This window comes from Phialemonium atrogriseum (genome assembly GCF_030411735.1).
Source record: "Phialemonium atrogriseum strain 8032-3 unplaced genomic scaffold QBC33scaffold_2, whole genome shotgun sequence".
NCBI classification, from domain to species: Eukaryota; Fungi; Ascomycota; class Sordariomycetes; order Cephalothecales; family Cephalothecaceae; genus Phialemonium; species Phialemonium atrogriseum.
The window spans coordinates 53,205-69,338 of NW_026848139.1; the positions used below are offsets into that span (position 1 = coordinate 53,205).

General features: G+C 57.2%; 4 protein-coding genes across 4 annotated transcripts; 1 reads left to right on the plus strand and 3 right to left on the minus strand.

Moving 5' to 3' along the window:
* Positions 1 to 9: 9 nt before the first annotated feature.
* On the minus strand, positions 10 to 1,409 carry QBC33DRAFT_523172 (putative ribokinase protein). Its single transcript, XM_060426608.1, has one exon. It carries the CDS (start codon positions 1,049 to 1,051, stop codon positions 53 to 55), a length of 999 nt encoding a protein of 332 aa, XP_060287496.1. The 5' UTR covers positions 1,052 to 1,409; the 3' UTR covers positions 10 to 52.
* A 439-nt stretch (positions 1,410 to 1,848) lies between these two features.
* QBC33DRAFT_510820 (uncharacterized protein) lies at positions 1,849 to 3,636 on the plus strand (the record flags this gene model as incomplete). Its single annotated transcript, XM_060425788.1, has 4 exons — positions 1,849 to 1,974; positions 2,023 to 2,482; positions 2,621 to 3,307; positions 3,467 to 3,636. The coding sequence occupies 4 exons, from the start codon at positions 1,849 to 1,851 to the stop codon at positions 3,634 to 3,636; spliced, it is 1,443 nt and encodes a 480-aa protein (XP_060287497.1).
* A 648-nt stretch (positions 3,637 to 4,284) lies between these two features.
* Positions 4,285 to 6,381, minus strand: QBC33DRAFT_554460 (putative transporter; the record flags this gene model as incomplete). Its single annotated transcript, XM_060429515.1, has 3 exons — positions 4,285 to 5,354; positions 5,473 to 5,820; positions 5,913 to 6,381. The coding sequence occupies 3 exons, from the start codon at positions 6,379 to 6,381 to the stop codon at positions 4,285 to 4,287; spliced, it is 1,887 nt and encodes a 628-aa protein (XP_060287498.1).
* Positions 6,382 to 7,457: 1,076 nt separating this feature from the next.
* Positions 7,458 to 9,737, minus strand: QBC33DRAFT_510822 (uncharacterized protein; the record flags this gene model as incomplete). The annotated part of the gene is made up of 1 exon (XM_060425789.1): positions 7,458 to 9,737. One exon carries the CDS (start codon positions 9,735 to 9,737, stop codon positions 7,458 to 7,460), a length of 2,280 nt encoding a protein of 759 aa, XP_060287499.1.
* Positions 9,738 to 16,134: the final 6,397 nt, after the last annotated feature.

The window sequence follows — 16,134 nt, forward strand, 5'->3', positions numbered from 1 at the left end:
TGGGGGGGGGAATGTAGAATTAGGTGTCATTTGTCGTAGCTACCTAGCCAAATCAAGAGGATTGCTCTAGCTCGTCCCTCCAGGGAATGGATACCTGTGCCCCCAACCTCTCGACAGTCCTGGCAGCGGCGCGATTCGCCTTGTTGACGGCCCCGACGATGTCGAAGCTGGCGCCCGAGACGGCCTCGAGCGCGTACTGTCCCACAAAGGTATCCCCCGCGGCCGTCGTGTCAACGACCTTTGCCTTGAGGGCGGGCAGTAGGCCCTTCGCGCCAGCGGCGTTCATGTAGTAGACGCCCCTGCCGCCCAGGGTGATGATGACGTTCTGCACCCCCTGGCCGACGAACCCCTTCGCCACCGCCTCCATGCCTTCCTCCGAATCCAGCACGCTCTCCTCGCACCCCCCCAGGATGGCTGCCTCCGTCTCGTTCACAATGAGGTGCGCCAGCCCCTTCAGCGCATCCGCCGGCAGCCTCACAGCCGGCGCCGGGTTCAGCAGAACAGGCACGCCCTCCTCCCTCGCGCTCGCCAGCGCCGCCAGCACCGTGTCCAACGGGACCTCCAGCTGCATGATCAGCAGGTCAGGGCGGCCGCCCAAGGCCTCCAGCAGCGCGGGGCCGGGCGAGACGTCGTCTGGCCGCAGGGTGTGGTTCGCCTCGGGCGAGAGCATGATGCGATTCTGGCCCGTGGGCTCGTCGACGACGATGATGGCGACGCCCGTCTTGAGCTGCTCGCGGACCGCGACGCGCGACACGTCCACGCCGTGCGCGGACAGGTTGTCCCGCAGGAGGGCCCCGTAGCTGTCGGCCCCGACGCACCCCACCATGCCCACCGACGCCGTCTCGAGCCCCCCCGGGGTGGCCGAGCCGCCGGCGCCCGGGCGCGACAGCTTCGCGCACGCGACGGCCTGGTTGGCGCCCTTGCCGCCGGGGGAGACGGCGAAGGAGTTGGAGGTCAGGGTCTCGCCCGGCAGCGGGTGGTGCGGGACGTAGGATACCAAGTCGATGTTGAGGGACCCGAGGACGGTGATGCGGGGGGTTTTGGATGCCATTTTTGTCTCTCCTTTCCCCTTTTTTCTTCTTTCGAGATGTGTATCCGTATGTATTGGTGAGCTGAGTGGGGCTGATGGTGAAGAATACGACCTCGATCAGTGATGAGAGCAACCTGCCGCCGTTCGCATAAACAAGTAGGGGATTTTTAAGGTTAACTTATAGATCCCAAATCTCCACGTATGTAAAAACTTATATATATACCTATGTAGCCAATTGTGCGCTGAATAGGTCCGGCGCAGAAAATTCTGTGGAGCTTCAAAGCTGCCCGGCGATGTTGGCATGATCCACTGCATCATCTGACCTCAGGTTATAAACACCTGACCCAGCCTTGGCTGGCGTTGCCATAACAACTTTCCAAGTCAACACTTCTCGACAGTACATCCTGTCCCGCGTTCCGGGCCTTTGCTTGTCCAAGGAACAAAATAGGTATGGGGCTTAGGTACTGCACGGTTCGTCGGTTGAATCTGTCTGAAGCGGCCTTGCAGAAGAAGGTGTTGCTTCCACGCAGATGCCAACCTTGGAAGTCAGGGCGATAGTACCGCCTGCCGTATGAGGAAGGCACTGCTCTAGTATGAAAGGTGGCGTATGGTCTCGTATACCTTCCTACCTTAGGTAGCTTCCATGCTATGACAGCGCCCTCCTCTTCCTTTTGGATTGACTCGAGTAAGAGACAACAAAAGCCGGACGCTTGTCATTATCCTCAAGTCACCGCATCCCATATGCCCATTGCAGTGCTAAAGAGCCTATAATTCAAACCACATCCTAGCTTCATTTGGTTATCGCAAATCGGCTCACCATGCCCTCCTCTTCGCACTCTCTGCCATCGCCAGAGTCGCCGGCTCTCAAAGCCAGCGACCTGCCGTCGGACAACTACAGCGAAGGAACTCTACCCAGTGTCTCGGTCGGGGGCGTCGCCGCCTTTGTGAGAAGACGGACAGTTCACCTGCGCTCGAGACTTGCTGGCCGCTAGGGCCCGACCAGTAGCCGAGACGCGCCTCCTATCGGCGAGACCGCAGAGGCCGGAGGCTCACAGCCGCCTGTGTCGACTGCCCTCAGAGATCACAGTCGTCGCTGGTCCTCTGTTCGAACACCGCGTCCCTCGTACCAGAGCGGTGGCAACATCTACTCCGTAGGATACGATGCAACTTCCCCCGGACCTGTACCCGACGGTGCGCCCGAGGCTTGGCCGGGGCCTTCTCCGAGGTATCCCGCGCCCGAACATGGGCCCGAGGGTTCTCCGAAGAATTCTGCGCCCGAGAGTGCGCCCGAGGGTTCTCCCACGCATTCCGCCTTCTCGTTCGAGACGGACCGTGAAGAACCACATGTCGGGCGTTGGTCTGGGGATGTGTCTCCGCTTTCTCCTAGGAACTCCCTCGTCACATTGTGGAATATCTCTGAAGAATCAGAAGCCAATCGCCCTCTTGAGGCGGGTGAGGACTGTGACAACACACACCCCTCCTCTAGTCATGATCCGAGTGTCTCTTCTTATTCCGCTGAGGGAATGCGGACGTCAGCCGGATCGCGCTCCCCGCCCAACCCCGACATGCTGTCTGAATACCTTGATTCAGTGACCCCCGTTACCACTCCTCAGTTCTTATCCAGCGAAACCAACGTCACCTCCAGAACTGGGACCCCCGAGGCCCCTGAACCGACTATTCGCATCTGCAACCCCAAGGACAAGGGCAAAGCTGTGGCCGATACTCAAATTCACAGCCCGGGCGGCACACAGATCGCCGATGGCTCCACCACGAGTGCAGGCGCTGCATCGGGGATGATAATAGCTGATGCGGTTGACGGCTCCTCAGGTGGGCATTGCGGTGGCATAATCGCAGCCTTCGGCCCACCTAGTGACGTGGAGTATTCCAACGGTGGACAGAGGGGTGGGAACACCGCAGCCCTGAAGTCCTTCTACCCAGCTCGTCCTGTGGGGGGTCACTCTAGTGGACAGAGACATGCGAAGTTCGCAGCCTTCACCTCACCTACTGCTGTGTACGGTTCCTCCGATTCCTCCGATTCCCTCGATTCCTTCGATGAACAGCTAAACAAGGAAGTTGCAGCTGCCTTCAAGCACTTCGAGTCACCTGCTGTTGGGGGTCCCTCCAGTGGACGGACATATGGGGAAACCGCAGGATGCAACCCACCTAGTGCTGCGAGATATTCCTCCGGCGGACAGAAAGACGCTGAAGCTAGTGCTGCGAGAGATTCCTCTGGTGGACAGAGAGACGTCAAACCTAGTGCTGCGAGAGATTCCTCTGGTGGGCAGAGAGACGTTGGAATCCAAACCTGTAACCCACCCAGTGCTCTGGGACAGAGAGGTGGGAATATTGCAACTCCCAATCCACCTAATGCAGTCAGTGAACCGCCGGCTCAAAACATAGCCGCTAGCCCAGCTGGAAACCTGCCTCGTCCAAAAGTTAGCCTTAGTAGAAGTATGACGACGAAGCTTCGCCACATCTTCGTCGGCAGAGAGGGCGGGCGGAGACACAAGTTGCGAAAGAAATCGGCGTCAACAGCAGAATCCAACGACCCGCCAGAACCTGCTGCTCGGGAACCAGTGCCTGAACGCCATGTCCATTTTGAATAATGGAGCCCATAGGGCACAAACTAGCAACGGAAAGGCGCGCGCGGTGCGTGAGGCATGCTTGGGAGCACAGCGGGATTTTTCATGCCTTCGTGTAAGGGTTGGAAGCGATGGGGATATATGGCTTATCGGTGGTGGGACAGACAGATACATACGCAAGCAAGCTTACCCACCCGAGAAGTGCGTAAGACGAAAGGGGAGGTGGCATGGCAGCGGAGTAACAGGACGAGAAGAAGTTAGAAATAACAAGAAACAGCGTTTTCTCTCTCTTCAGGATGGGATAGCCGTTCGGGATCTCAGGACGCGTCATCTATCGGAGACTCGTGAAGTTCTCTGGCGACACGGGGGTTTGTGAATAAATAATATGGTTACTTGCATGGTGGCGGCCGGACAACAAGCTGCGGGTGGCACAGCTCAGAGGTCCCGACCATTTATTACGAGACACGAAACCGCTTGATCGTGGGCCTGGGGGCTGCGCGTACGGCCTGGGTAGGTTGTTCTACAGGGGGCCGCCCCTTCTCGATATCTCTTGGTGTGTGACCGAGCAAGATGTAGTAGGTAGATGGAAGAAACTAGAATGCGGTTCGACAATGCCGTGCAAGTGTATCGCCACCGTCGAACGCCAAAGCGGAACAAACACATGCAAACGCACTATAGTATGTACCTAAACCGATCCCTCGCCGCACCGCCACCACCCCCCCTCGCACGACTGACCAACCCCTCCGCCTCCTCCGCCTCCCCGACCTCCCCCGCCGCCACAGCGCCCTCCGCCTCCTCGTCCATCCTCCGATTCAGCCGCGCGAGGTACAACCGCAAACCCACGGCCAGCACCGCGACACCCACCATTGCCACAGCGCAGATGGCCATCCCGGGCGCGTAGAACGGCGCGTGCGCCACGGGGTACAGCCTCGTCCCCACGAGGGGCCCGCACTGGCCGACGGCCTGGAGCAGGGCAAACCCGCCCGCCCTCCGCGAGGGGGAGCCCGAGTTCCCCACGGCCCACGCGACGGTCAGGACGACGACGCCGAAGAAGCCCGCCGCGGCGGGGAAGACGGCCGCGTACCTCCACGGGTTGCCCACCGACACCCGCCCGGCCGTCGCGGCGAGGACGCCGTACCCCGCCGCCGAGGCGAGGGCCAGGCCCGCGATGAAGGCGCCGCGGGCGTGGGCGCGGTCCGAGGCCCGGGCGGCGAGGAGGACGGTTGCGAAGGAGAGGAGGTATGGGGGAGCGGCGAGGGCCTGGGCTGCTAGCGGGGAGTGGCCCATGCCCGTCAGGATGGTGGGGAGGAAGACGGGCAGGGACGAGTAGGCCATGTTGGCGAGGAAGAAGATGGACGCCGTCAGCCAGGCCACCGGGTCGAGGGCCGCGGAGAGGACGTCGCGCCCGTCCAGCCCGCCGGCGCTCTCGCCCCCTCCGCCGCTGTTGTTGTCGTCGTCGTCGTCGCCGGACTTGCCTCCTCCCCGCCGCCCTCGGCGGTGATGGCGCGGCTCGGGCCACTCGTTCCGCAGGCGCAGGTGCGCGACGCGCTTCTCGCGGGCCGTCAGGTAGGAGGCCGTCTGCGGGGAGTCGGGGACGACGTTCCAGGCCACGGCGGCGGCGAGGACGGACGGGAGGCCCTCGACGAGGAAGAGCAGGCGCCAGGGCGCGATGGGGCCGGACTCGCCGAGCTTGACGATGAGCCAGGCTAGGGAGGAGGCGAAGGTGGATGCGAGGGGAGCGGCTAGTAGGGGTCGTGTGAGCATATGCGGTTCAGAATAATGGAGCTAGAGAACTGAGGTTGGGAAGGGATGGGATGGATGGAAAAATGGAAAGCAAGAAAGATGCGGAGTATCACGGACCGGATATGAAGATGGCGGTCCGGAACGCCAGCTCGTGGCGCTTGAAGAAGAAGGACAGGTAGAAGGGCACCCCTGTGAAAGCCGCCTCGCCGATGCCCAGCAGTGTCCGCAGGAATATCAGCATTGGGTAGTTCACGGCGACGGCCTGCAGCGAGGCCGTCAAGCCCCAGGACAGCACGACGACGGAGACGAAGATGTGGGCGGGGATAAGCCGCCAGAGGATGGCCATCCATTCAAACGCGATGTAGGCGATGTAGAAGGCCGTCAGCGCCCACTCGTACCAATCGTCTCGCCTCGGGGTGGACTGCAAGTCGTCGTCCATCCCGGCGATGCGGGCATTTCCGATGTCTGGGAGTTTAAGCGCAAGGGGAGGTTAGCATTTCCCACGCGACGCTTGAAATCAATCCTGCTCAATTAAGAGCCAAGATAAGAATGCATACTCGTGCGATCGAGGAAGCTGAGCATATACAGCATCGCCATGAAGAGCACCAGCCGACGATCCAACTTCCTCACGACCGCCCGTTCCTCGTCAGGCGTGTACAGTTCGAAGCTGCGGACTGTGCTCCCCGCCCCGCTCCCCGCCCCGCTCCCTTCCCCGGCCCCGCTGCCGTAGTCGTCGGAGCCGTAGTCCGTCGCAGCCTCGCGCCCGGACTTGGAGCCGCCCTGGAGCCCATAACCCCCGGCTCCGCGGCGGCCCAGCGGCCCGGCCTCGTCCGTGGCGCCGTCATCATCTCCTCCGCCCGAGTCGCTGTCCGGGGTGAGCTGATCGCTCGCCTGCCCCGAGGACGAGGGTGTTTCGGGTTGGTGGAGCCAGCGGTGGTGGTCGGGTCCGAGCGTCGACCGATCTGGCAACGTCGCAGTCGCCGTCGCCGTCACCGTCGCCAGCCTGGTTGCCTGGTCCTCTGTCATGTTGGCATTCTGCAACGTCTGCAACAAACTGACGTTTCCAACAACGAAGCTTCCTTGGCTGTGGCCGACGAGGCTCCTCTTGAGGAGACGGGGCGAATCACGCCGATCGTCGGGACTATCGATTAGCCAATGGTATCTTGCCTCGTACCCATTTCGCAATCAGCCGACCAAGCCAGGCTTGGGGCTAGTCCTTGGCATGTCCTCGGTCCCTGCGGCTACCCGACCCTTATTATTAGGAGACGGAGTATACCGGGCCAAGAACAGGCTAGCAGAATGGTACATCGAAAATCGATGCTGGAGCAGACAGGCGGCCATCGTCAACATAGAGTAGTGATTTTATGGGTTTGATTTGTTAAATAGGTGGTTTTCAACATTACAAGGGAAGACGATCCTAGGGATGGAGCTAGTCTTCGCAAGTGATCCCATATCGACCCAAAACGTTGGCGGGCCGCCGAGGAAGGCCAAGCCTCTTCCCATTGACTTCCCGCCCACGGCCTAGCAGGAAATGTACATTATAGCACCTTCTAGATTGTAACAATCCTCGGCGACTGCCTTGAGAGCGTTCCTTTTATGTTTTCATCTCTTCCTTCACGCCTATCACACGGGCAGCTTTCGCTATCAACCGTCAACCCCGTCCAGCTCATCACGCTTCCAAACATCTTGCCAAATCCGCACACCTGCCCTCGACAATCCGCAAACCAAAAGAATTAAGAATAAAAAGCTACTCATCACCAGAAAGGAGGCAGAAGAAAAGGGGTGGGCTCCAGACTTTTGTGGTGACGAGGCTGGTAAAATGGGACGGCAGGGCCACACAGAGAGGCCCAGCTCCATCGAAGAATGGGAGGTAATAAGAGGATGTTAAAAAAAAAAAAAAAAAAAAAAAAAAAGGAAAGGGGGGGAAACGACAAGGCAGCCGCTCGAGTCATGCTCTCTTCTATGGGTTTCGGTAGGTCTGCATCGTTGGGGAACGAGGCTATATGCATCGAAGCCAAAACGAGGACCTCCCCAAAGGGTATCGAAGCGTAAAAAAATTGGACGGGGTCAAAGTAGGGAATATGTTGCTCGTAGATTCATCATCAGTTCCAGCCGAGGGAGTTCTCCGCCGCTACTGGTGCCGAGATGTAGGCGGTCCGTGCCGAGTTGTTCATCCCGCTCCTGCCGCTACCATGGCTATCCCGGCCACCGGCGACGCCTCCGTACGAGGAGAAGTCCCTGCTCAGTAACGCACCACCCATGAGTGGCGGGCTACCAGCAGTGCGCATCCCTGACGAATCGCTGATGGAGCTCGCCCGCCGGTGGGCCTGCTTCTTCCTCTTGTATCGCCGGGCAATGATGAACATGGCAGCACCATACGCGGCAGCGACGCCAACGACGCCCATGGCAATCCCTGCTGTCGCTCCCCTCTGGCCAGAACTAGAATTGGATGAATCACCGTCGCCGTTGTCGAAAGGATCGTTGTTTGCTGTCGAGGTGGAAGTAGCCGCTGCTCCCCCATCTGCACTGGAAGCGGCTCCGTCTTCGGGATAAGAACCAAGAATGATGTCGATCGCCGAGTTGATCTGCTGGGTCAGGTTGTAGACCAGCTGCTCTCTGTTGCTGTAGAGTGGCGAACTGGGGATCTTGACATCCATCCGAAGAGCTTCGACCATGCTGCTAGGGTACGTGACAATGGCGAGCGTAGTCACGTATCCAAGCGATTGCTGGGTGTTGAGTGGGATGAGTTTCCGCATCTGCACCTTCTCCACTGGGAACCCTCCGGCGTAGCTGAGTGCCGTGGGAAGTAGCTGGAAGATCTGGGCTGCAGCCTTCGCATTGCTCACGACGAATGGGTAGTTCATTCCAAAGCCGAATCCGATCTGGATCAGCGTTGTATCCTCAGGCGGAGGATTGTCGGCCGACTCTGGAGTGATCGCCTTCGGGAGGGCAGTTGGGAGGTTTACAGCGCTGGTAGGGGCCAACCCGGCCGTCGTCGTCGTTGGCGTAGGATCCATGATGATCGTTGTCGGGAGCCATGGCTGCTCGACAACGGTGGTTCCAGTTGCACTAATGCTGGTAACGCCACTGGCTGTATCCGGAGGCAGCGAGGTAGTTTCCGGGGCCGTTGTGTTGACGCTGGTGGTGTTGGGAGAAATAGTCACAATGCTGGTCGGTGTTGTGGGGAGCGCTGTTGGGGGCAGAGTCGTTTCCGGATTGGAATCGGTAGGAGGAACATCTGTGACGGTAGAGTTTTGAGGCACTTCGGTCGGATTTGACGGCGGCAGGTCCGTGGTGACTGTGACGGTTGGTTCCTTGGTTGGCGGTGCGGTCTCAGTCGCATTCGTAACTGGCGGTAGATCAACCGACGTGGAAACGTCGGTCGGTACCGTTGACGAGTCTGGAGGCGTAGTCGGAGTGGAGCTCCCGGTTCCAGGCAGGATGGTCACTGGAACAGTGATGGTCGAATCGGTCGCAGTGGGAGCCGTAGGGGTCGGATCGATGATGTCGGTGAGATTCGCCGTCGGGAGAATCGCCCCCGTAACTTCAGACACGACGCTGCTAATCAGGGAGCCGATGGGTGCGAGAGGGTTGAGGGTCGAAGTGGCTGTCACCACGCCTGTCGGAGCAAGCAGGATACCCGACGAGCTCGTCGAGCTAGTCGAGGTGACAGTCGAAGCGGTCGAGGAAGTCGAAGACGTCACGGTCGAGGATGAGGAATCTGACGATTCTGTCGAGGATGCTGAAACTGACTCCGTCGAGGATGCTGAAACTGACTCTGTCGAGGATGCTGAAGCCGACTCTGTCGAGTTCGACGGTCCTGCCGAGCTCACGGATTCCGACGGCGCGGTTTCGGTGCTCGCTGTGCTAGCGTCGGTGGTGGTGCTAGCATCTGTCGTGCTCTCGGTAGTGGTGCTCTGGCGGCCGATGCCGATGCTCGGCAGTACGATGAGCGGGGGGAAAGTCTCCTTCGACTCTCCCTCGCTAACAGTCTCATTGGCATTACTGCTCGACGGAGTCGGTGTCGGAGTGATCGTCTCTGGCGAAGAAGTGGATGTGGTACTCGGGGTAGACGGAGGGACAACGATCGTGCTTGCGATGATGATGGTTGTAACTTTGGCCTCGCTGCTGCCTTTGTTTGGACTTCTATGGGGACCCAAGCCGCCCAACACGCCACTCAGAATTGGCTCTCTTTTGGTCGTCTCCGCCAGTGGCTCGACCAAGGACGTCAATTGCGCAAGTGGCGTATCCGACGTCCCTGTGGCATTAGTGTATTGCCGCTTCACCTGTCGCGGAAAATAGATCCTCGGTCTCGCAGGTTCTACGGCGGCGACGGATGCTGCCGCGGCCAAAGCGGCCACCAACAGTGTATTCGAACGCATGCTCTCTGACAGAACCCTATTTCGTCATGCAAGTAACTGGTCACTGGCGAAAATCGGATTCGGAGGGAGAGGAATTGCCGCGTGAATAGGGGGGTCTTCCCGGCCACAGGTTAGCCCTCTGAGACGTCGCGTTCAAGGTGAACAAGACGGACTCACTTGTCAGGAGTAATAGTAACGAGTGTACTTGACAATATTGGCAACGAGCGTGTCTAACCAAGGCAGAGGCGTCAGCAAAAACGAACAACCCACAACGTGCTCCGTGCATGAATGATCCTCATGATCGACTCGAAAATTAAGTTGACCAGGGCAGATTCCTAAGGCCTCCTCCCAGTCCCCGGAGGCTTGTGTTTCATGCAAAATGCGCACCAGACGGGTGGACCATCGCGTTACTCACATTTAGGTGTTATAATCCGCCTCTCTCCAATTCGGGGACGACGTGTTGCTGCAAATATCAAATCAAATGTAAAAGAGTGACTTGACGAAAAATCGTCAAAAGAGTTGGTCTTGCAAATCGTCCTTCAGGGCTGGGTATCGGGCTGTCACGTCCAAGGGCTCATGGCAGGGTTGGCATTTGGATCTGCGTTGCCCTCTTGAAGGTTCCCTCGTCCGAGTCGTTGCTGAAGGGGGGGGAAGAGAATCGGCAACAATAGGAGCCTCGGCGGGGGTCGTGAAGGCGTTAAAGCGGACGACTTCGCTCAAGGGAACGGCTTGTCAGGTCGAGTGCGGAGAGGAAGGAGAGGAAAAAGGAAGGTGAGGTGAAAGAGAGTGAGAGTGCAGGAAGGTGAACGGAGTAAGCAGGAAAGGGGAGAGAGATTGGCCCGCTGGAGAGTGCCCAGGGAATCTGGGTAGCAACCAACCGCGGTCGATGCACCTGCAAGGGTCGTATTTGTGTGAGCCTACGAAGTAGGTAGCTGCGCACCAGGCTGGGGCCAGGTGCCTGAATGTTGCGTGCGGATCCACTTCCAATAAGAGGGTGAGGTGCTCATTGACCGTTGCATCCTGTGCCATGCCACTTAGTAAGGCGGTACGTACCCCGTTAGTGAGCCCCTTGCGCGAGGTCAGCGTTGCTAGCGCCGTGCCCTGATTCTTGGCAACTTCCCAGGTACGGATACAGGGGGAACGGAATGATGTGTTCAAGGGAGAAATGAAAACTAAAACTTACTGTAAGCGGCGTGGCGTTCCAGAAGCTGGGGGATGACGCTCTTTGTCTCTGCAACAGGCCCTACGTGTCTTCGAGTTCGACTCTCTTGCCTTTTTTGGTGTTTCTTGAAGCCTCCAATCTGCAGGCCCGTGGGGTCTTCAATTTCGTCGTAAGGGGGGCCCAGGTTTAAGATTACAGTGCCTGTGTGCGGGTGGTGGCGCGCTGGCGGCAGAGCTTGGTCCGGCCTAAAAATGGAGAGACATGTGGGCCTCGTGGTTGTGACTTCTTTGTCTCGCAGGATTAATACGTGCCACGCTTGTCTTTGACAAGGGCTGTGCAAGTAGCAAGAAACATTAAAGGCCCCAATCCACCCAAGGCCGGGACCCTCTCCACAGAACCAACCGTTATTGGCCCGTTCTCCCTCGTGCTACCGCCGAAGAGCAATTTTCCATTCTCCCCCGTTCTGATCCCTGCACTCCCAGTTTAAACAAGGGAAAGATCTGTTTCGCAACTCTCCCAACCCATCTCAGGCTGATGAATGGCCAGTGATCAGCAGATTACCTTCTCTCTGTTCAGAGGGCATCTGGCAAATACTTCCGTACAGCTTATAGAACAGATAATAGCAGACCGGCATTATGATGGCGATGGTTTTGATCGAATTTCTAGCAGCTTCCGAACCCGCCACCCCCTCTCGCACATTCCCCGTTTGCCCTCATGGCCATGGCGCGCGGGGTGACTGGAATGGTCAAGGATTCCCTCCAATTGACTCCATCAATTGTGCAAACTACAAAGAGAGGAGCGTACCTAGTCATCAGCCGACTTTGTCCGGACGTGAAACGGGTGCAATGCGCCCAACCAAGCTGTGCGCCAGTGGGAATGCAGCTCGTGTTTGTGGGATTTTACGTTTTTCTTTCAAGAGAAGCACAGCCTCACTCAAGTCACTTCCCATCACCAGCGCGCCCTCTCATCTGCAGTGCGTTTGGAGATTGCGCAAGACGCACGTATTTCTGAGAACCAGGTATCATGGCAACAAAACTGACTGTTGAAGGGCCATAAAAGTCGGCGTCATCTCATCTATTTGGTACCCCTCACATGGTATGTTGCCCACTGACCTCGCTATCCGCAGACAATAATCCATATAATTTAATCAATATACTGAAGGGTGTGGGTCCTGCGGCCCAAAACTGGCACTAATTACATGTCACGCCAAGTGGGGGGCGGGCCAAAGCGGTTTGTTTGGTGTTGCACATTCGGGAATTTTGACAAAGGACGACGACGACGACAATGACAAGCAAGCCATGCACCACTTGAAAACCTGAAAACTTGAAAGAGGCTGGCGTGGCTGGCGCTGCTGGGAATTCCTTCCTAAAATTCGCCACTTTTTGGGTGGAGGTCCATCCTTCCGAGCTCCGTAGCCCGTTCCGTCATTCGGATTCCTATGCCAGCCTGGGTCCGGTGCCGTAACCGTAACGTGACATGTGGCTTCCATTCCGTGCGGTGCCGCCTTCCAGTGCCGATCGTCCGTCTCCACGCCTTCAAAGATATTTGCTCTGGACAAGAACATCACGGCCACCTCAACCATCCAGGCATCAGTTTAATGGCATGAATCTGAACTAGGCAGCTGGCGGCGCCCTCTAGAACCGTCATATATTGATTGAATCGAAAGAACTTCCTGGGCGCCCAGCTAAGATGGATATCAACTGAGAACACGTCTTTGTGCGAGATGACAAATCTCATTGCTCCCTTTATAGACTCGGGCTTGGAAATATTGACCTCTCCAGTCCCTCGCCACCCAATCAGCTAGCAACCAATCGTCAAAGCCCCAGTGCGTCTTCTTTGTCTCGCGGAGTCGGTGAGGCAGTCAAGTCTTTCGAAGCCAACGTCGATGACTCTGATGGCATAGCCCCAGCGGGTTTCAGTCTCAGACTGTCTTAAAAATCGTCTGCTGAGCCATAGCCTGGAATGCAACCCCGGTTTTCGCAAAGTGGAACGAAAATCAAGGGCGCTCTGCGCTCTCTGACTTCTTTCAGGTCTGGAGACTCTGGACAGACTATGACCCGCAAGCCGCGGGTGGCCTCCTTTCCGATGACCTCTGGAGCAGATGCCTGTCCTTGGTTGTCCCGTTTCAGGGCAGCAACCATTACCGTGGTGATTCAGGGCCCCAATTGGAGCCATTGTGATGGAAAGAAATTGGCAGTAGGAACACGGGAGCCCGGACATTGGAGGCCAAGGCTCTCCAATAAGCGTCGCCCATGGGCGAAGTGCGGTGTGTTCCTCAGAGGATAGGCCATCGCAGAGACGGAGCCAACAAACCGGGGAACAGCACAATCGAATCTTATTACCCATATCAGCTCCCTGCGTAGGTATTGCACCAAAGGAAGGTATCCCGCCCTTCACCATACAATTCCGTCTTTTCAGCTAGCTTGCTTGGCTTTCCCGGCCGCTTCAGCTGGATAAGCTCGTTTATTTTACCTTGTCACTCGTTTAATATTCCGTTGACAATAGCAATACTTTGTAGCCTCCCATATCACAAGAGTTGGGGCCGGCCCCGTCACCATAAGTTCGGGCTTAGCATGTTTAATCCACTAGAGAGCCATGGTTCCAAGATTGATAACCCCCAGAATATCTCTCCGGAGCGGAGCCATTTAACCGGGAGACTGGGGCGACGTGAGAAAGGGATGTTCCCAAGAACATCGGTAGTTCTCAAGGCCTTCACTGAGCTGCGTGGTTTAAGCGGAGTCCAGGGATTCAGGTATTGCCGACGTCCCAGGCTCCTGATGACGATTCGCTCTGTTCCAGATTGCGTTGAGCTCTCCAGCACTTGATAACACTCTCCGCGGCTTCGAGGACAGACTCCCAGAATGATTCTCGGACAGTTAATACGATGTTTCAAGATCGTCCCAGGGATGAGACACAGACTCCCGTTTCTTGGAAGTCGCGTTTCAGACTGGACTTTAACCTCCATCCAGCCTTCCCTACCTCGGCCACACGGAATGATGAACTTGGGACAGAAATTTCGGCATCTGAGGGAGAATCAATGTGCAAAGCGCGGTGCCATGGGTATCCTGATCAGACTAACGATAGCAGGCGGCTGTTTGATACATCGGTGCCGATGTCGCCAGCTAGTCTTGGGAAGTCGCCCCAACTTTCAGCCACGGATATCCTCTCGTCCTCCGTGACGTATTAGAGGAGTTACTCGGGCTTGGGATAGATGTTCGTATGGCAGTCTTTCTGTTCTCCGCGGCCTAATGTCGTGTCGATGTCGTTTCAGTAGAGCATGGCATCTGGATGACATATCCATCTGCCTGGTCTAGTCACACTCAGCTGTGTCAGCGAAGGCTCCCCGGGTTGCTTGGGGCTTACCAAAGATTGGCCCGATCATCAAACTCACCCTTGAAAGTAACTTGAGAGTCTCATCCTTGGGGTTAAAACACATCCCATGTCAATAGAAAGATTGGGTATCTCTCTCATTATCTTCGCGTTGCTGAAGTGGAGTGGAAAGGCTGCAGATGGTTTTCTGTTAGGCCCATGAGGTGTTCCCTGCTCGGAATATCAAGCCCTCTGAAGTCTTTTTCCCCAGGCATCCTCTCTGATATTTCCAACCAGGAAATCTAGTGATTATTCCTCATCTCGAAGGGGCCCAAAAGGGATCCAAGGCCTACCCCGCCGCGAGAGGGTAAGGGTAAACAAGTTCTCTCCCTCTTTCTCTCTCCACTCCTCCCCTCGAGCTACTGGAAACGTTGCCTGTACATGCTTAAGGACCCTGGCCCTCCAGACCCCCATGATTTGGCCATGGAAGATTCCGTCTTGCATAACAGCCAAGACGCTTAGGCCCGGATTCTGGGAGATCAACCTTGGGCCGATCGCATCGAGGGTCCTCGGGCAGCCGAATCGCCCAGTTGCTTGCTTCCACGTGTTTACCGCCCCAGGCCTCCCACACCCATATCTCGATCTCGCAAGCAAAATCGGGTGAAGACCAATGAATGAAGCGACAATTTCCCGACGCCAAAAATCATATTTGCATACCGCCAGCGCAACTTTGTAGCTCTGCAGGTGCTGCAGGAGGCGCAGCATATGGAGTAAGAAAAATAGGGTGGGGGGAAGGGAAAAGGGGTCTCTCAGATGACAGAGCCCGCCATTACCTATAGGAAATGCTATGCGGTATTTGTGTAGATTTCGGCCGAGGATGAAATCCCGATTCGCAATAGCGAGAAGTGGTGGGTTGATCGACGCTGCAGAGAGTAATGGAGGGTAGCTGATAGATCAGAAAAGGGGGACCGGCCTGTCCCCCGGCGAGGTGCTGCGGTGGACAACCTACACAGCTAACTTGTCCACGCCTGCCAGCACCTGGCCACGTCAACTTCGTCCAGCTGGCTTACCTAGTTGGCGGCAGGCTTAGGTCCGATTCAGCTTGAATACCTACCTTAAAGGTAATGTCAGGGACATGGGCCGCACTGATCGGGTCCGCTCGGTATGCCATTGCCCGCCGTAGGAAAGACCACCCACGTTTTCCTCCAATGTCAGGCCCTATCGTGCCAGGCGGCTGCAGGACCCTAGCTTGTCTTGCACCTAGACGGCTTCTTCTCGCAGCTCCGAGACTCCGGACGCCAACCAACGGGCATCTGGGCGACATGGCGTCCAGACATGAATGGAGGTTCCCAACAGACCCAGCCGGCAGGCGATGGCAACGTCATTGCTGCACCGCCAGTGCCCCGGACCGAGTCGATGAAGCGACAGATGCGGGTTCCGAGTCGCCAAATGTGAGATCTGACTGTATGCTGCATCGATGGCTCGGTCACCAACCACGCCAGTTTAGCTCCTGTTACCACGCTCCCTCCCTTGCCCCAGCTGCCTCCGAAGGCGCTATCGAAGCCGCAGTCGAAAAATGCCGCCATAATAAGGATCCCATCTGCAGCTCAGCTTGGCCAGTTGCAGTTAGTAGTCGACATCGCGGGCCGCCATGATCGCCCTCACCGCCCGTCTACCAGGGGGCTAGATGTCTCTCTCCCTTGTTCCACTGACATTGTCACTTTGTCATGAAGCGAGACAATACTTCTTCGGCTCGCAGACCGGTGGAATATCACGCAAGCGAAACCTGGCGGAGGGTGATGCTCGCGGTATCACTGGACCAGCAGGTGGGCCGTTCTTGAACTCTGGATGCCATGATTTTTGGGCGACTACAAGGGTCCGTTGATGGGGAGCTATGATTAGCTGGTTTGCTGGCGGCGCATCTGCTGCGACTGCAGATGCGCACGA

Excerpts from the sequence above, each read along its gene's own strand:
- QBC33DRAFT_523172 (XM_060426608.1), bottom strand. The coding sequence starts at position 1,051 with ATGGCATCCAAAACCCCCCGCATCACCGTCCTCGGGTCCCTCAACATC.